We start from the raw sequence: 20384 nt of genomic DNA, 5'->3' as shown, positions 1-20384 counted from the left end.
GTGTTTCCACCTTGTCACTATAAAGCTCTTTGCGGATGAGAAAAGTCCTATATTAATCAAGGAATTCTACTTATGAATTGTTAGGCGAGGCTCTCCTTCTTCGGCTTAACATTCTTGCATTAAAAGATTATGTATGAATAGATGTATACAATACCTGTTCTTGCTTGGCATTTGATGATTAATTATTTTGTAGTTTCCATTGCTTTGTGAAGATGAAGGAAAAATAATTGTGGAGCATTAGGCTGTACCGCGACAATGACATCAACTTAACCTTTGTACATATTTATTTACATAGATGCAACAGACAGTTCTGTTGACAACAATATGTTAATTACTCAAAGTGACAAATGACATCACCGCTGCCCTTTTATTTCTTGGGAAAAAAAAATTAACAAAATGAGAACCATTGTACACACATTTAACAAATGCATGTCTTACGCTATTTAAGGGGTGAAGAACCAGTCTCCCAAGTTCAGTGTGTCTCTCATCCAAGTAGCTTTCACTGATCATCTCAATACAGCTGCTGTGCCTAAATAGCTGACATTGGATCTAAATAGCCAACGTTTTACGGTTAGTGCTAGCATTTGCCAAATCTTTTTATTTTGTAGTCCAGCTGGACTTCACCTCTGGATCAGCTCTTTTCTTTATTAAACGGTGATGGTATTAATCCAGGGTTCTTTAGTGCCATAGTGGGTGGTCGTTTCCACGAGCAGTCATTTTGGGTGAGTATCCAGCACCATTATTTTAGGAAGTGTTTGTTTAGGTATGGTGGAGTGGGGCCAGTTTTGTTCCCGTTTGTTGGTGCCATTGAGCTGGAAAACATTTCTTCACGTACTTCGCAGACTATTACTGTGTCTGGCAAAAATTGATCGGTCAATTATTCTAAGACAATATTGTGCCATCTGAAGGCTGTTCTTCACAAGGAATGCATTATATAAAAACTAAGTCTTTGGCAAATCTTTCTGAGGGCCTTGATTTTATCAGTATGACATTTTGTTGCCTGAAGTTTGTCAGCCGCACAGTCTGAGCAGGCAAAACTCCCATTGTCGACACTGTATTTGTGAATGCACATTCTAAATGCACAGCAGTCCCAAAGTACACGCATGTTTTTATCACTGTCGGAGCTGGCTGAAATTGGGTCTTTCGATATTTTCGCTTTGTCGTGCTCATTCTTCCAGTTTGTGATCTCGGATATCACCTGAAAGACTCCCACGATCGCTTTTGGAAGGAGCTCTCCCTCTCGCTGTGTCTCTCTCTCTCTCGCTCTCTCACTCTCTTTCCCTCGCTTTCTCTCTTTCTCCCCCCCCCTCTCCGTCCCTTCCGTCTCTCCCCGTTCTCTCTTTGCTATGGAAATGTTAGCGCGGGATGCCGAATTGAAAAAACGTGTTCGCAGTTGGCTGTCACCACCTTTCACATGGCGCACACAGATGCTCTTCCGTTTCCCCCGCACGTGAAGCGTTCTGCCGCCTGTGATTTGTCCCCCTCTCGTTTCTGTACCTCCTGTAATGACAGGTGACGATGCAGGAGCAGCACTGCAGTGGAGAGAGAGGGGCACACATCGCTGCGCCGAAAAGAAGCACATTTTAACACCTTCGCGTTCCCGCATCGCTTTGAAATCTAATCCCGGTTCGGCACTTTATGCTAAGCGTTTGGGATTGTAAAACTGAAATCTGTCAAGATGGCAGTGACATGTTTTCTGAATCATGAATTTGCTATTGGAATTCATGCCACCCTCCCAGAAGCAGTTTGTTTTAATGATCTAGCCTATTTTGTAAGGCAGTGGCCAAAGCTGTTTTTTTTTTTTTGCCCAAACATTTGAGAACAGCTTTGCCTTCCTTGTAGAACTTATCAGCATTGAATACACATTTTCCAAAATTCTGAAATGGTTTCCCACATTAGAGGTATTTATTACCTCGATTATGACGCTATTATTTATTCATTACTGTGACCATCCTCGAACATTGCCATCAGAGGACTCATAAATACAAGAATTTCATTATTTTTTTTCCCCACACAGAAGAATAGTGCAGAACAACATTGTAACATTCACTTCAGTTTTGATTTGAGATGCGTCTAAATCGATTTGCAGAACCAGCGCAGGTCTTGAGTGTAGCCTGCAAACGGCTGAAAACAGATTGATTGAAATGGAATGTAATATTCGCTAACTGTTACGCTAAAAAAAGAACTGGCCGTGTCGTTCGACGATATTGCATATGCCTCTAATTGACTTCTCCCGCATGCTAAGCACGGTCTGATCAGACATCGTCTCTGCAAATGCGACAGTTTGTTGCTCCTTGGTCAATTAAAATAATTTGCCTTTGCTTAAATTATTATGCATTTTGAGTTTCTTACACAAATTACATAGTTTGGGTGTTGGGTAATAATGTTCTGGGGATGAGAAGATGGTTTGTTATATCTGTCCTCAGGAGAAAAGTCAATGGGAAAACTTGGGCAGTGGTGTGGCAGCTTTGGCTCTATATGGTACTACTCATAGGCTAATAAATTGAATAATAACAATAAGATTGTTAGGGAAGTTTCTGTCATGAGATTTTATTCCTCTTCTCCTCCCGAGGAGTCATTGCGAGAAATCAATGCGCTTTCATGGAATAGGTGTGTGGAGAAGCAGGGGGCTCTCTGTGGGCAGGCCCAGCAAGTGTTATGATTTCCAAGATGTATTCACAACATTGCTACAATTGCTGCAAATGCATCTTCTTTCCACCTTGGTTTCTGCGCATAACTCGTACTGCTTTTAACTGGAGCAGAGTCATGCCATTCCTATGTGATAACATTCAGCTTGGCTCAGAGTAGCTTGTGTAATGTTTTAATTTGGAATGGTCTGCCATTTCTGTACAATGGCAGTGCTATTCAGTGTTTAATTTGGGTGCTTTTTTATGGGTGTTTGGAAGCGGTAAGAAAGGCACCAATCTGGTGACACTGTGCTGCTATTTGATAGTCTACCAAATCCCATTAGTCTGTCATGGTCATAAGGTTACACTGGTAAAGTTTTAAAATGATACAACTCTCTTAAGTTTCATTCGGTAACAGCTAAACAAGTACTGAAGCAAACGCAGTATTCATAACCTTTACATTCTCATTAATTTACTGCAACCTATTTCTCTTTATTTCTGTGCGTCATAGTTTCTATTTAAAGTAAACTATTTCTGCTGCATGGCAGCATACTGCCACTTGGTTCATATTAGCATTTTTTAACCAGTTTTGTCTGTGAAAGAGTCTGAGCTCTTTGTTTGTGGTGGGCGTTTTAGGATGTTTTATTTGAGCTATAAAATGCTTTGCTCAAGTGGCACGTAGCAATTTCCTGAGTGACAGGGAATTATATAGCTAGTGGCCATGCGAGGTACCAGCATTTAATATAGAGAATTTAATAAAATGACAAACGATTGTCTTAACTCTGAAAAAACATTTTCTGCATCCCGGGCCCTCTTGTGAGTTAATGGTGCGTGCTGAAAGTATACTGGCAATCGTTTGAATGCAGTTGGCCTGCATTAATAATGATACTGAAAGCGGTATGTTTCACTTCAGTGCTTTACAAGCAATACGGCAAGAAATTCTTATCTGACAGCGACATGTAAATACAAACGCATGCCAAGCAGTCAACAAAAGGGGCTCATTGTGACTTAAAGACAGTGGCTATTGTTGTTTGCTTAGAAGAGCGAGGGCTTTTCATGGTTAACTGCCGCTCGCTCCAAACCCCAGGCCGCTCTTTGTTTTGTGTAATGTGCTCGTGTTTATAGAGCAGAATTTAGGGTCGCCCAGCCTGTGGTCGCGAGGCACAGAGTGATAGGCACAGAAACAGGTTCTGACCGGATGAGACGGGTTCTGGCCGACTGAAACAGGTTCGTTCTGGCCGGCTGAGACGGGTTCTGGCCAGCTGAGACGGGTTCTGGCCGGCTGAGACGGGTTCTGGCCGGCTGAAACGGTTTTCCTGGTGGGCTGAAACGGGTTCTGGCTGGATTAAATGGGTTCTGGCTGGATAAAACTGGTTCTGGCTGGTCGTGGGTAATGGGCGCTGCGACAGGCGGGTGTGTTTCGGGGGAGACAATGCGCTCGATGTAACAAAAAGCTGGTTTGGTTCCTTCCGCATTCTCCTCACAGATTTCACACCGAAACCCAAACCCAGTACTGTAAAACTCACAAGCCTCCCTTTTTAATTAAAAAGATATGAATTATTTTTACCTTATATGGTCCTGCTGCTGCACCTGCTACTTGGTCAGGTTCTGCCACATACTTGAACAGATTTCATAGTGCATACAGTATACAAACTACACTGCTTCACTACAATATTAAAAGACGTGGTCAGTTTGTCAGTCCTATGCTTAATTCTTTATTAGCCCGGAGTGTAGGCTGTGTATCAATGTTTGTGATTAATTAATGGACAAAATCACTGAACAGGCATCGTCATAAAGCATAGATTCATAATGCATAGATCAGCTCATCCAATCACAGTCCTCAAGGGCCAAACATTTTTGTTGGAAAAGTTTTTTCCCCACCCTCTTTTTACCTGGTGTGAAGACTGTCTGGCCAATCGGTAGTACTAAATGTTCGGTGAGCGGACGGTCCGTGTGCAGTCCGTGTGCAGTCCGTGTGCAGTCCGTGTGCAGTCCGTGTGCAGTCCGTGTGCAGTCCGTGTGCACTCCGTGTGCACTCCGTGTGCAGTCCGTGTGCACTCCGTGTGCAGTCCGTGTACAGTCCCTGCAGAGGCTGTGTGTATTTAACGCTGTGTGCATTGTCTGCTGCAGGTGCGCTTCACTAATAGCTGTGGATCTCGCTGAGGGCTGGCTGGAAACCACAGCGGTAATTACACAATATCTTTTAGCGCAATAACAGTCATCAGTGCCATGTGGCACAGCAGCTTATTCATTCTTCTTCCGCAGCTGAAAGGAACTTTGCGATGCGTTTTCTCTTAAAGAAGAGTTCTCTCTTAAAGGAGAGCCTGTACACATGCGAACGATCGGATAAACCTTCCTTTGAGAATGTGCTCTTTCATTTATTTTACGAGTATTCATTCGTATCATGAAGTGATTCAAAAATATATTCTGTAATTATCGCCGCGGTTTATTGCCAAGTGCAAATTGTTCCCCGCAACGTTGTAGTTGGCAAGATATATTTTTGCTTCTTCTGCTTCTGAGAAACGTGGGTCATTGTATGGCAGCCAGGCAAAATGAAGTCCTTAATCCTCACAGGCTTTGATATTGTTAAATAAAATTGCCCTTTCACCACACACCGAGTAAAGACTTCGCACATTTTTATTGCCCTCAGCGCTTCAAGGAAGTTCACTCGCCGCACAGTCCTGTGTGTCTTGGGATTTGACAGAGAGCCCTGTCCCCCTATATGTGAAAACACTGTGTTAGTTATGCCAAGGTGCTGTCTGCGTTACATATTCTGGGGATCTGGAGCAAGGCAATCGCTGTCAGTTTACTATTGTGCTTGGGCGCAGACAACCTCCTCTCCAAAGTTCTGCCAGAAAGTTGCCTCGGATCATTATGGAATCGTTTTGGAATGTGCTGCGTAACAAGAAAGCTTTCTGTAGAACGTAACGGTCTGATTGGATTGGCTTAAATTGATATTTAAGTGGTCGCTGACTTTGTGTTGGTTCACTGCAGGTACCAGCGTTCCTAGGCTGCCAACATAGCCTGTATTATCATATTCAACAGCATACGACTTGTTATCAGTTCGTATATCTGCAGCGGCAGAGCTGGGAGGTTGTTTCGTAGCGGGCTAGCCGCGGTTGACGCTCGCAGACCTGCTAGCGTCCGTGCGGGAACACGCTAGCCCTGGACCCGGGCCATTAGCCTTTAATAGCCGGCGCGCGTGTTGAAGAGGAATGCGGGCCCCCGGCCCAGCGAGGGGCCGGGCGCACGGACAGCGCGCGCGGCTCGGGGCCCCGCGGCGGCCCGCAGCGGTAATGAGGACAGAGCCGGCCCGCGCGGTGAGGGCTCTGTCAGGCCCGACGCCGTGGAGAGACAGAGGCTCCTTCTCCCACAGCCCCAGGGACCTCATTAGGATTTCCCTCTCCGTTTTTCAGGGTGGAGATCATGCAGGACCGCAGTGTCCTTGGGGGAGAAAGTGTAAATAATCGTATTTGTCACTTTCCACGGAGCAAATTGCATAGCGGGCCTTAATTATGAAGTGCCGGCTGTACGCCTGCTTTATGTGCTGGTGTGTGTGTCTGTATGGTGCAGATGAATCGGGGGGGTGTGTGTGTTTATGGTGCAGTTGAATCGGAGGTGTGTGTATGTGTGTGTGTGTGTGTGTGTGTGTGTGTGTGTGTGTGTGTGTGTGTGTGTGTGTGTGTGTGTGTGTTTATGGTGCAGATAAATCGGAGGTGTGTGTGTGTCTTCATGGTGCAGATGAATCAGTGGTGTGTGTGTGTGTGTGTGTGTGTGTGTGTGTGTGTGTGTGTGTTTATGGTGCAGATGAATCGGAGGTGTGTGTGTGTGTGCGTGTGTGTGTGTCTATGGTGCAGATGAATAGGAGGTGTGTGTGTGTGTGTGTGTGTGTGTGTGTGTGTGTGTGTGTGTGTGTGTCTTTATGGTGCAGATGAATCGGAGGTGTGTGTCTTTATGGTGCAGATGAATCGGAGGTGTGTGTGTGTTTATGGTGCAGATGAATCGGAGGTGTGTGTGTGTGTGTTTATGATGCAGATGAATCGGAGGTGTGTGTCTTTATGGTGCAGATGAATCGGAGGTGTGTGTGTGTTTATGGTTCAGATGAATCGGAGGTGTGTGTGTGTTTATGGTGCAGATGAATCGGAGGTGTGTGTGTGTGTGTGTGTGTGTGTGTGTTTATGGTGCAGATGAATCGGAGGTGTGTGTCTTTATGGTGCAGATGAATCGGAGGTGTGTTTGTGTGTGTGTATCTGTGGTGCAGATGAATCGGAGGTGTGTGTGTGTTTATGGTTCAGATGAATCGGAGGTGTGTGTGTAGCAGGTGTTGGTAACGCGCGGTAATGGCGGACTGAGGTGAAGGGATGATGGTGTGGCTGAAAGAAGGCGGAGCTGAAAGCCCTTTCAGGTTTTTCAGATAAGCGTTTCTCCGCCCTGTCGTTCAGCTTTTATTTCAGAGGTGGTGGGGAGGGTGGCATCACTCTCACTACTGCTGCTCATCCCCCAGTCTTCAGTCTGTCCCAGAGTCTCTGAGCTGTGCTGCTGTTCAGTCTGTCCCAGAGTCTCTGAGCTGTGCTGCTGTTCAGTCTGTCCCAGAGTCTCTGAGCTGTGCTGCTGTTCAGTCTGTCCCAGAGTCTCTGAGCTGTGCTGCTGTTCAGTCTGTCCCAGAGTCTCTGAGCTGTGCTGCTGTTCAGTCTGTCCCAGAGTCTCTGAGCTGTGCTGCTGTTCAGTCTGTCCCAGAGTCTCTGAGCTGTGCTGCTGTTCAGTCTGTCCCAGAGTCTCTGAGCTGTGCTGCTGTTCAGTCTGTCCCAGAGTCTCTGAGCTGTGCTGCTGTTCAGTCTGTCCCAGAGTCTCTGAGCTGTGCTGCTGTTCAGTCTGTCCCAGAGTCTCTCAGCTGTGCTGCTGCTCAGTCTGTCCCAGAGTCTCTGAGCTGTGCTGCTGTTCAGTCTGTCCCAGAGTCTCTGAGCTGTGCTGCTGTTCAGTCTGTCCCAGAGTCTCTGAGCTGTGCTGCTGCTCAGTCTGTCCCAGAGTCTCTGAGCTGTGCTGCTGTTCAGTCTGTCCCAGAGTCTCTGAGCTGTGCTGCTGTTCAGTCTGTCCCAGAGTCTCTGAGCTGTGCTGCTGTTCAGTCTGTCCCAGAGTCTCTGAGCTGTGCTGCTGTTCAGTCTGTCCCAGAGTCTCTGAGCTGTGCTGCTGCTCAGTCTGTCCCAGGCACAGAGTCTCTGAGCTGTGCTGCTGTTCAGTCTGTCCCAGAGTCTCTGAGCTGTGCTGCTGTTCAGTCTGTCCCAGAGTCTCTGAGCTGTGCTGCTGTTCAGTCTGTCCCAGAGTCTCTGAGCTGTGCTGCTGTTCAGTCTGTCCCAGAGTCTCTGAGCTGTGCTGCTGTTCAGTCTGTCCCAGAGTCTCTGAGCTGTGCTGCTGTTCAGTCTGTCCCAGAGTCTCTGAGCTGTGCTGCTGCTCAGTCTGTCCCAGAGTCTCTGAGCTGTGCTGCTGCTCACTCTGTCCCAGGCACAGAGTCTCTGAGCTGGCAGCCCCTGGAAGTCTGCTGTGGAGAGGCGGGGTGCTAGTGAGCGATTAATGGCTAAATGCCTTTGTGGCAGGTCAGCGAGCCGGGCCGCTGGACCGCTGCCCCCTGCACCTCGTCCAATCTCAGCGGAGGGATACTGGAGGAATACAATGCGGCCTCATCATTTCAGCCATTCCACAAAGGCAGGCTTTCGCACATTGTGAGACGCCACAAAAACCACGGCCCGTCACCGGCTCGACACGTGTTCGGACAGCTTTAAAATAACAGCGCCCGGCTGTCAGACCCTCGTGTAGCTGGGTTATAGGCCCGTAACGGTGCAGTGCAGTTTTATTAGCCATTAGCCCGCAGACAGACGCGCGCTCGCAGATTTAAAATGGCTCCCGTTATCGAGGCCTGCCTCACCCCCCCAGCCCACACAGACCCGTGATTAAACAGAGTTTCGGCAGAGCTGTGTCTTTTCATTAATGTTCCTGACATACGCTTCCACGACGTGGTGCGTCTCTGAACGGAAGGCCTGTAATTAGCAGCGCTCTGACACTGCACCTGATTTATGGTCAGTTTATAGTTGTAATTTGCGAATGCAGAATTGCCAGTGACACACACTCTTTAGCTAATTGAATGACAAAGGGACTGAGTTTCATTAGAGGAGGATGTGGAATAGTTGGGGGGTGGTACTTAGTTCTAATGCAGCTAATATTTTTTTCATGGCCGAACTGTGCTTGAGTCGAGTATTTTTTATCGCAGAGTGTCATTTCTAGTTTCCTGCTTTGCCCCTTATATACATTACCATTTTCTAAGTTCGTAACATCCTGGCTAATCTGCATACAGAACCCAATGGTTTTCCCCAGTTGGGATTTCAGTCTGATTTCTTTTATCTTTATTTTAAAAGTAATGTGATAAATGGATAGGTTTGGTGTGCGGTCTCCATGGCGTGTGTTCAGTAACGACCTAGCATCAGGACGTCGGACTGTAGGTATGATGGTGCAGGTGTTCACACAGAGACAGGAGATCTTTCCCCACCAGGTTAAAGACATTCTCTCGGCTCCTGTCACCTTCACACCCGACACAAGCGTGTAAACCTGTACGTGTCCCTCCCTCAGGCTGCTGAAACTGGTCTGTCGTCTAATGACAGGACCGCCTGTGTTCTGGGCCACCGGGCTCATTAGATCCACCCCCAGTCCTCCAGCACTTGGCTGTGATTTTGGCTGGGCGGTCAGGAAGACCTGTTAAAATGGCGAAGCAAAAAAGCACAAAAGAGTAAATAGCAACTTACCTTTTCTGTCTGATGGCTTGCAGACTGGTTTATTTTTACATTTACATTTTACATTTTAGTCATTTGGCAGACGCTTTAATCCAAAGTCATATACCATTTGGCTCAAATTACATCTTTCAGGTTTTTCTCTCGAATGTGATATTTCCAAAAGATTAATCTCGTAAAAAAGCCAATTCTGTGGCAAATCGTTCACTGTTGATAGAATTATGCTTTGAGGATGACTTCACTAAGGCTCATCTTTAAAACGTCGTTAAAAGAATATCTGTAGTATTTTTTTTTTTTATAGATCAATAGACACACCCCCTCCCCTATTCAGTCTCCACAACGAGTTCACGCAACATTAAAACCTCCATTCCGTACGGCTTGTTTAGTCCGTTCCTTTTAATTTGTAGAGAAGTGTTGCAGAGAATCTCACCACCGTTAACCACACGAAACAAATCGCAGTCAGCCGTAGAAATTCTCATTCTCATCTGTCACTTCCACAGATCTTCATATCGGTTTAAAAGATAATGGAGTTCAAGTCTACAGAGGTCATATGAGGTTAATGTGAATTTAACAATTGTATTCTTTGTTAGAGACAGAGTAAATTGCTGCTGCGTTACTTTTTGTTTTCGTGTTCCCTCAAATCCTTTGCATGTCAAAGAATGCACGGCATTGTCATGTCACATTTAATTTTGAATATTATTTCCACCTTATGAAGCTGAAGGCTGATTCCTGTGTGGAACAGATGCTAACAGGGTTAACTGGTAGCAGTGGCGAATAATTTCCAGCAGATTTGTGTTCTGGCATAGTGTGCGTTTAGTGCTGTGAATCCTCACAAGTTCTGGGCTGCGTACTCGGCCCTTGCGTTTGGACCCCCCCCTGCACCGGTACATCATGGACCGTGCCCCCATCGACCCTGCCTTTTCCACGGGCCGCGCTACCCCGAGCGCGGGGGTCGTGCCGGCTGTCCGCCCTCCTGCGTGGGAGGGGAGGAGAGAGGGGTGGGGGGAGGGTGTGCTGTAACACGCCCCCCCCCCCCCCTCCCGCCCTCCTCTCGCTCCCTCTCTCCGCGCGGCGGGGCTGCTGAATCGCTAATGAAGAGCTCAATTTAGCCGTGGATGCGGCGCAGGCAGCCGGCGCGCTGTGAGTGGCTGAGCCGGCGCTGACATCACGCGGCACAGCTGTTGATTTGGCGCTGTCTCCGAGGCTGGAGCGAGTGCCTGCCGGAGCCCCGGCAGCTCGGCTGAGACGAGCATGCCCCTCCGCGAGGCTGCCGTCCGCCCGGACGCCTCCCCAGCCCACGCCGCCTCCGGCGCTATGGAAACTAACCCGCCGCCCGCTGGACGTAACGGAGGCTGCCGTGCGCCAGGTACGTGGGGCCCCCCCCTTCTCCGCCCCGGTCTCTCCCGCCGCTGTCCGTCACGCGCGCTGGGCGACGGGGCTGAACGGGGGCTTATAGGGAGCGCGGCGGTTCGGGGAGCTTTCGGGGGGGGGTGAAGTCGTTTGTTTTCCGGGGATCGCGGGTCGAGGAGCCGGCAGGGTAGAGGCTGGTGTGCGCGGGCGCGGCCGGTTGTGCGTTCGTGTTAAGAGGGGATTTGCGCGGTTTAGCGCGTCCGCCCGGGCTGCAGGCCGTTGCTTCTCGCGGGTGTGTTGTGTGTGGCGGGGTTAAGAGGCCCTCGTGACGGCGGTGAGGAGGAGAAGAGGGGAACGCGCTGGGCTCCATCCTCCCTGCGGAGAGGCTGAAATTCTGCGATGTGCTCGGAATAACTCCGCAGTCACTCCGTACCTCGCCGAATTCACCCGCTCCCGAAGCAGAGGGGGGCGGCTGTACCCGACGCTGTGGTTCGTGTGATGTCTCCATGTGGGTGTCTGTGGGGAAGGAATGCGTCCTGCTAAGTGTTGTGCAGTTATTTATTTTGTGTGTTTTGTATGTAATGTGTATGGTGTACAAAGGTTCAGAGCTATCCACACATAAAAAAAAAAAAAAACCCAAAAACAAATGCACAAATTCTTATTTATATCTATTCATTTTTTTAATATACATTTCAGTAATTTTTATGCAAGTATGTTTCCATCGAACGGCGCTGGACCTGCACCCTGGTAAAGAGGTCATGTAAACTGCAGCAGAAATGTTCATTTTGAACCTGTCCTCTGTCCTGTGAAGCCCCTATGGAGACACATTCCAGCTCTTCCGTGGCCAGCCTGCTCACAGGGCTGAACTCTTGCCTGTTCGTTTGGACACGGCTCCGCGGCCAAACGAGCCCAACGAGCCTCGCCGCTCCGCCCCGCCACAGCATCATTAGCTCATTCGCTTGTTTATGGGCTAATTAGCGCTAATAATCCATTTAGGAGCTGGAATTGTGTTTGGCTGTTGCTGTTCCGGTCAGCAGTTTTATTCCTCTTTTACAGGTGTCTCAGCAAATGTAACTGTAATGGGTCCTCGCTGATGGTCTGTATGGGACCGTAGATCACTCCTGCTCTGCTGCATCTTCATATATTTGATAATAATTTGTCCGTAATTGCATCGGCTCCTGTTCTGGAAATATACCTTGGGGGACCATTAGCAAATAATCTCCGCGCTAAGGACGCAGCGTAGAGTAATTTGTTGTGCATTGCTGGTCGTGTTCGGGCAATATTGTTTCCCGGAATCATTAATTAGATTTTTGCAAATGGGGCAATCAAGCCCTGGAAAGTAGGACAAGGTTAAAGCAGGTCTTTACCCGGCTCTCTCGCCCAATAAAAAAACGGGCTCACGAGCTGCTGTCTGTTCCCACAGTGCGCGCGCGGTCTCGCGCGCTCGTTTCCAGCGCACCGTAAAACACCGTTCTTAAACCGTTCGCCCTGAAGCGAAACGCTACGCAGACGGAGCCGTCGGGCTGAAGTGATGGATCTGGACCGCTCGGCGCCGCGTGGTAATGCGCATCGCACTGATCCCTAACGATCAGCCCCGCCGTGCCGGCGCGGAGCAGGACTAATGGCGCTCGGATGGGAGGAGAGGCAGGGAGCACGGTCCCGCGAAGGCAATTAGGCTCCCATTCTGCAGCGGGGAGCGTCTGAGCGGAGGTAATGACCCCGACAGGAAGCTCTCCTCCCCGGGCAGCCTGCAGGGACCGGCGCGGCTCATGAATGTATTCTTCATCCTGACCTCAACCTTTACTCCCTCCTCCCCCCTCCCCTCCCCCCTCCGGTTCCCTCCTTTCGTTTTCGTTTAACCCCGACGCTGCGCTCGCCCGAAGCATTCGATCCCTTCCCGGTCACGTTTCGGCTTGCGTCGCGACGCGGACGCGTTCGAAACGCTTTCGGTCCGGCGCGCGGTTGTGTGCGTTCCCCCCTCCCCCCCCCAGCTCTGTCTAGGTGTGGGGCTGTGGGGACTGTGCTCCAGACACCCCAGGCAGTCTTTTTCAGAACGTCAGCATGGCTTTGGAAGTGAACTCTGACGGCACTTTGTGTACTCACCAAGACCGGGCGGAACGCATTAGAAGCACTGCTCTGTTCTGACGGCTGCCATCTGCCAGTCATTCATAATTATAATTGGCTGTAAAAATAATAACAGCCGGCTCCACACTGGTGGGGACTAAGCTTCTTTATCACTGTATCTGCTCCGCAGATCAGAGATAATTAATGCAGGACATGCCGTGTCTTCACTGGGGGAAATCGTCAGATGAATTATGATCATAATTTAATTAAAGTAGTATCCTCTTGCCACATCGTTGTATGTTTCCTCTGCCATGTTTTTAATTCTGCTAATGGCGCATATCCATTTGTTCTAGAAAGATTTGGTCGTAATTATTTCGGGAATACTAATCTTTTTCCCTTATGTAGAAAAGACAATTTTCGCAAACAAATAAAATGGCTAATGTGTTACCGGGCAAAACCCACTTAAACTTTGGATAGGTTTAATAATGTGTGTTATATTTTAAGGAAGGTTGCGGGAACGTTGGCTGAATAACACCGCAATGCACGGAGTAAAATCCTTTCGGTGAGCTTGTTTTAATACTCTGAGAGGGGGAAAATGGTTCCTGTCAGTATGCTTGCTCGGTTAATTGTCCCAGAATAACAAGGTGCGAGCTAAACTGGAAAATGATTACGGTGTCACAGTCGTACAGGTGCCTCTCTGTCACCCGTTAAACTCTCGTAATGAATGGACGTGTAGAGTAATAAATCTTTACTTTTCATTTGCAGAAGCCAGGGAGCGCAAACCAATTATTTGTTAGGCCTGACGAGATCGAGCGGGCGGCGATGCGTGGATTGTCATGGGCGGACACGGCCGCAGATATCTTATTTGTATCTTGACGGATCGGCGGCCGGCGGGGCAGTGAGATTTACTTTGCGGCCGCGGTACTGTAGCACTTAAAGGCGGGCGGGGCGGGCCGATAACTTCTCCTGGGCTGGGTATGGGTAATCGATGCGCGGGGTCGATCCAGCTCACGCTGCGGTTAAGGCTCTACGGAGCGGCGCTCCTTCAGAGAGAGGGGGACTGGAGGCGCTGGAACGCGAGATGTTTCTCTCCGCAGCCCTGCCGTGCGCCGGCTAATTAACTCTAAACACGGATCCCGGGGCGCTCAGCCGTGCCTACAGCTGCTGGCTGCGTCGCTCCGGTCCCTCATCACTGTCACAGGGCTGGGAGAGAGCGAGGGGTTTCAGATCTCTATCTCTCTATCTCTATCTCTATCTCTATCTCCATCTCTCTATCTCTCTATCACACTCACTCACTCACTATCTCCATCTCTCTCTCACTCACTTGCCCTCTCTCTCTCTCTCTCTCTCTCTCACTCTCTCACTCTCACTCTCCCTCTCCCTTGCCCTCTCTCTCTCTCTCTCTCTCTCTCTCACTCTCCCTTGCCCTCTCTCTCTCTCTCTCTCTCTCTCCCTTGCCCTCTCTCTCTATCTCTCTCTTTCTCTCCCTCTCCGGCTCTGAAACCATGTCGGTCTCAGATTTATGTCCTAGAGTAACGGGCAGAGTGCCACTCTCTCCATCCTTCCTCCAGAAAGCTGTCATCACCTCATCCGTTCTCCTTCCAGGATGTTTCCTAGAGGTAACAAAATGGTGGCGGTAGGGGATACGGGGGCATTCTTCTGAAGACGAATCAAAAGGATGTAAAAAGTGAATTAGCAGTTTGAGGAAAGTCGGTTGTGTGAAATCCAGAGTGGTGCTGGATCATGACCAGTATAGCGGACACGGCGATGGCCTGGACGGCCAGGACAGCAGGCGCTTCTCCACTCGATCCCCACCACGGCGACACCGACCTTTCCCGGCGTCCTCGCCCGACGCAGGAGACGGGTTTCCGGTCCCCCGGCGGCGGGCGCGCTTTTCGGCGGCGCGCGGAGGCGTGGGCGGGAGAGGGCAGGTTCTGGAAGCGGGCGCCTGGCGTGGGTGGTCTCGCTCGCCAGACTGGATGTGAAAAGCGCCTCTTGTGCATTCCAGAGGAGCCATTTTCTCCTCCTTTTAAAAGAGCGTAATTACGCGTGAGTGCTGCGTTTAGCGGCGTGTGATTAGCGGTGCGCGGCTAGCCCTCTGACCCCGCCGGGGGGTTTTCGCCGTTAGCCGCACGGACGTGAAGGGTTCTCTGAGTGTCCCTCCTCCAGCTCTCCTGCTTCCTGTAGGACCGCCTGATCTAGTGCAGATTACATCAAAACTAACATATTCTCACAGATATTTTCTGTGCCACAGAAAATGCTGCTGATGGAAAAGCGTTTGAACTTTTTTGGAAATCAGCTTTTCGAATGTCCTCTGATTTTTTGTTGTCTCGGGCAAATCAAACGAGCGGTCTTTTCTGCTTTCTGCTGGGCGAGGGAAGGTTCTCGCTGTGCTGCTAATTAAGGCTGGCGCTTATGAACGGGTATGGATTTCCATTTGAATGAAATTGGAAAGGCACTCGAGAACGGTGTAATAGATGAAAATTGGCATACTGCTTCAACTGAACCGTGTAATTAGTCATTGTTATAATGTCGACAATTTTATGTCTAAATATGGATACCTTATTTCGACTGGTTTTCCCAGGAGTTTGTGGGCAACAGACAAAAAGAAAGGTTCATAAGATTTCTACCTGCAAGATATTTTGTCAGAAGCATCCAGTAGAGGGCAATGCAGTGTCAATAAAACCGCTAGCGTAGCGAATCCTAGCCAATAAGTAATTACAGAAGATTACTAGCTAGCTCTTTAATTAAATAATAATTTGCCATATTACTGATTCAAATTATACTGCGGTCTGTGGCTAGCAACTGTGTGATTAGAAAAATGAGTTGCAGAAATGACAGAAATAGTATAGTCTGAGATTAATGACTTCTCTAAACCTCTGGGACTGTCCTTTCCTCTTAACGCAAGGATAAGGTTGAGTGTCCATTCCATTCACACATTCATAATACTGGTCTACCATTGCCACCGGCTTTGCTTTCCAGTGATTTTGATCACTCCTGTGTTTGGCTTCCTCATTTGTGGCACAGGGCTGTGTTCACAGTGCGCAGGTGTGCAATATCCATCTGAAAATGAAGGATTGTGATGGTTTGGAACGTCCTTGGAACCAAGCTGTGTTATTTTCAATGGAAACAATGAAAGGGAATGTGTATATAATGCCGCTTATTGTCTCTAAGTTTATTAGTAGAACATATCTTGTGCTGGGTTTTCCTGGAGATGAGCAGTTCCTGTTAGCTTGGCATTAGATTCTGTAGACTGCACCACAGACGGGGCACAAGACAAGAATGTGTCTGTGTGTCTGTGTCTGTGTCTGTGTCTGTGTCTGTGTCTGTGTCTGTGTCTGTGTCTGTGTCTGTGTCTGTGCATGTGTGTGTGTGCACACCAGCCTGTTTGTGTCTGTGTGTCTGCCTGTGTGTGTGCAGGGTTCGTCAGACACGCACCTCTCCTCATCCAGGCCAGTAATGTGGGATCTGATGAATCCCAGCCAGGCCTCTCTGCAGCATTAATAATGCATGCTGCTTTAGCTCCATTCGTGCGATAAATATGCTACACTGTCAGAGCACCGCTACACAAGTGTTCATTTAGGATACGCTACAGTCTGTACTGCCACAAAAGTGTTCATTTAGGATACAGTACCGTCTGTACTGCCACAAAAGTGTTCATTTAGGATACAGTACCGTCTGTACTGCCACAAATGTGTTCATTTAGGATACACTACCGTCTGTACTGCCACAAAAGTGTTCATTTAGGATACAGTACCGTCTGTACTGCCACAAAAGTGTTCATTTAGGATACACTACAGTCAGAACACAACTGCACGAGTGTTAATTTAGGCAGATGTGACATCACTGGGATGGATTTAATGCCTTTGTTTGTACGCAGGGCTTTTGGAAAGGCTGCTCTTCCTGTTTTAATAACCCAGCAGTGTTTGCCTGTTGTGTCTGTGTTGGTATGAGTTAATCCTGTGACCGCTGCCTGTAAGTTGTGTAGAAGTGGAATGTTGTTGTTGCACCAAGCATCTGCCCTGGCCTCTGTTAGCGTTTTGCGTAAAGAGTAAAGCCTCGCTCTGTCCCAGGCTGTAAGGTCCGCAGAGACCTCACAGCTCAGATTATGAATGAGCTCGCATCCTCTGGTCTGTGGCCAGCATGTCTTGTGGGGCAGGGGAAGGAGTCAGGACCTGGAGTGTAGGTGTCAGGTTTTATTGCCAGGCAGTGCGGATCTGGTGTGGAAGGGAGCTGCCTCTTGGTCACTGCATATTGTAGAAAACATCTATATGCCTTGAGGATGTGCTTTATACGCGTAATCTCCCAAAGTTATTGCTTGTCAGCATTATTATGCTCGCCCCAGACATGTAGAGTCATAAAAAAGCAGCGTGGCCCTGAAGCACCTGGGAGGACGGCCGTTGTCATGAAAAATAAATTGAGCGCCATTGTAATTTGCTGTGTACAATGTCATAATTTGTTGTGTTCTGACTGAACATTTTCTAATGCCAACATTCTTATTCCGCATACAAGCATGCACTTCAAATGATGCATGTTTTGTGCTGTTAGATAATTAAACGCCACTATTGTTATGATTTTTAGACACCGTTAATGAAATATAGTCAGATTGAAATTGAAATTGAAATTGGAGTGTCTACACAGGTAACTAATTACCACACCCAGTTTACACCCTAAGGTATGTAGGTTAGTTAAATTTAAGTCATCGTTCATTATCTAATGAGCTAACTTGCTGCTAGCTTGTCCAGGTCGTTAACGTTAACTGCAAATACACCAAAATAGATAATACATCACAATTGCACAGATATTTCATTTAAAGTGTGATGTTATAATGACAAGGGCAACTTATTTTTCATGACCCCGTTGTTCATTATACATGCTGCATAGCCTGAGCTGGAGTGAACTCTGACCCCAGACTTTTGGTTGACCGTCACACTTGGCCTACTGTCATGTCTCACAAGACATGATCCAGGGAAACATTACATTACGTTACATTACGTTACATTAACGGCATTTGGCAGACGCTCTTATCTAGAGCGACGGACAGTTGATTAGACTAAGCAGGAGACAATCCTCCCCTGGAGCAATGCAGGGTTAGGGGTCTTGCTCAAGGGCCCAATGGTTGTGCTGATCTTATTGTGGCTACACCGGGGGTCGAACAACCGACCTTGTGGGTCCCAGTCATTTACCTTAACCACTACGCTACAGGCTGCCCAAGTGTCCTGTAGCATAACTTAATCCCCCCTCCAAGAACGGTTTTAAAAGGAGTCAGACTTGAAGATTTGAATGACTTGATATGACCAATGGTGCTCGACCTGTCTGCAGACCATGAAACTGGACATCACACAGGCCCGATCGCTCAGGTATTCAGAGCAGACTGGACCCTCCCGCGTCCTAACAAACCCCTCTGTCCTCCAGCAGGTCACTGAGGGGCATGATTGGCTTGTCGGAGGGCAGTGCTGTTGTGACCTGGAGCCAGTGCTGGTGACAGGGACATGGGACTCTTCCTCAGAGCGTCCAGCAGGCTTAACACAAGCAGCGACCCGGCCGACAGCACCCCAAGGGACCCGAGGCTCCTCCTCCTCACCAGCGGGACGCCGCCACAGGCCCAGCGCCGCACAGCACTTTGGGTAATAACAGTCTCTACCCTCTCACAGGCTCCTGATTTTAGCCCACATGCAAGCTAGCTTGTTCCCTCTACGTGTTGGATGCGTGTGAGCTCATGTGGTGTACAGGGTTGTATGAGTTCTGAGAGACACTGCTGTACATTACATTAAATTACAGGCGTTTAGCAGACACTCTTATCCAGAGCAACATACAATTAAGTGCAAATCGATGAGGTGCGATGAGGACCCTAGAGGAAAGTACAGATCCGAGTCCTAGCATGATCGCGTAGGTAGGACTTGAAGGAGGAAGTGTCTTTGTGGCTAGCCTCTACAGCAGAGAGAAGGGGGCATTGGGAAAGTCCAGGAGCTTAATGGGAAATGCAGTTCAGGCCCCGGGGGGCACAGTACCCATGCAGGCAGAACATGTCTCCTCCACACCAAGGCCTGTCTTCAGACCTGCTTTTCCCTGAGACAAGTTCACCAAGCGATGCAAAGTACTTTCTCCCCATCCAGTGCCTTTCATCACACACGCTTTAGCATAGTGCTGATGGTAAAGAGAGCAGTGTTGCAGGGCAGGAGTGGGATACGGCGGTTAAATCTGTCGCGTGGCGGTAAGGGCGGAGCTTGTGGAGGTTGATGGTGCACTGGGGGAAAGCGGAGTGTGTGAGCGGAGTGCAGCCTCTCCTGGTGGCCTCCTGAGTCTGTTCACACTCATTTCTCCAACACGCTGTCAACACGCGAACAGGCCCGTCACATGTGCAGCCATCCAATTAGCACGTCTCTGTACATTTTGTCCCGTTTGGCAAATGGCCGTCTTGCCAGGGTTCCAGGATTCACACTGGCTGGCTGCTAAGCTGAAGCAGTGTTGTAGAGTGCCAGAGTTTTAGGTTTAAAATAAGACTCTCCAGAAATGTTTAACACAATATTTTTAAATTGTATTTAGTATATTGCATGAAACACATCTGCTGTCAGCAATTAGCCGATTATAGTCGTACAGTCTAGAAATTTGCTACAAGGTCAGTTTTGTAATTTCAGTCTTGCTGCTGTAAGCTGTTCAAGAGAAACACGATCTTTATTTAATACACCATGTTAATCTCTCCTTCTAGGTACCAGGCTTTTGGTAGAAGCTCCAAGTAACCTTCTCTAATGAGGATGTCTGATACTGTCACTGTAAAGGAAACGACTGAGACAATGAGAGGTTTGGAGACCGAGGAGACTGACTCGACACCAAGAGACAGCCTGACCAAGTCAGAAAGCCAGGAACAAATCGAACCCGAGAAAGATGAGGGCGACGGCAAGAGCGAAGCGCAGGTAAACGGCGAGCCGTTCGGCACCAGCTGCCCCGCCCTCCCCTCTGCCACCGTCGCCCGGGTAACCCATTAACACAGCTGGAGTCCTGCAGAAAGCCTTCTGTCATAGAGGTGTGGGGTGGACGCCTTCAGCTAGGGAAAGGGCAGAACATAATGCGGTGTGTGTGTGTGTGTGTGTGTGTGTGTGTGTGTGTGTGTGTGTGTGTGTGTGTGTGTGTGTGTGTGTGTGTGTGTGTGTGTGTGTGTGTGTGTGTGTGTGTGTGTGTGTGTGTGTGTGAGCTATGGAAGTCTTGGCAAGCTTGAACGTGAAACCTTTTGAAAGCGTTACTCTTCTCTGATTTACTGTAGAATGCGAAGGTCTCAATTCTCCAATGGTTAGCATACGTTGTTTTTGTTTTTTTGGGATTTGGATTTGAATAGCAGGCTTCTTGATAGCTGCACCGTTTGGAGAACATCTTTGGAAAGATCACCGACGCTTGCCCATTTTCTTTTTCTCTAAATCCTCAGAGATTTTTTTGCTGAAAATTGCTTTTTTGGGTCATCCCCAAGGGAGTCATGACCAGAAGTGTAATAAAAGCTGGTCCCAGCCTGATCTCGTTCTTGAGGAGAAAGTTTATCTGCAAACCACCTGAATCACGCTGGCTGAGGGGGGGG

The 20384-nt window shown here is 48.5% G+C and overlaps 1 protein-coding gene across 9 annotated transcripts in view; it reads left to right on the top strand.

Moving 5' to 3' along the window:
* The window catches only part of LOC133116471 (R3H domain-containing protein 1), a 56915-nt gene that overhangs the window by 10579 nt on the left and 25952 nt on the right, over positions 1 to 20384 (top strand). For all 9 annotated transcript variants that reach the window (XM_061226068.1, XM_061226067.1, XM_061226066.1 and 6 more), the window contains exons 2-3: positions 18233 to 18444; positions 19527 to 19731. In XM_061226068.1, the coding sequence (XP_061082052.1) occupies positions 19567 to 19731 (165 nt within the window). In that variant the 5' untranslated portion in view covers positions 18233 to 18444; positions 19527 to 19566. The remainder of the gene's footprint in view (positions 1 to 18232; positions 18445 to 19526; positions 19732 to 20384) is intronic.

The sequence above is a fragment of the Conger conger genome, chromosome 17, assembly GCF_963514075.1.
Source record: "Conger conger chromosome 17, fConCon1.1, whole genome shotgun sequence".
Lineage (NCBI taxonomy): Eukaryota > Metazoa > Chordata > Actinopteri > Anguilliformes > Congridae > Conger > Conger conger.
Note: the sequence above shows the minus strand (reverse complement) of the source record. Positions and strands in the feature narration are given on the sequence as shown.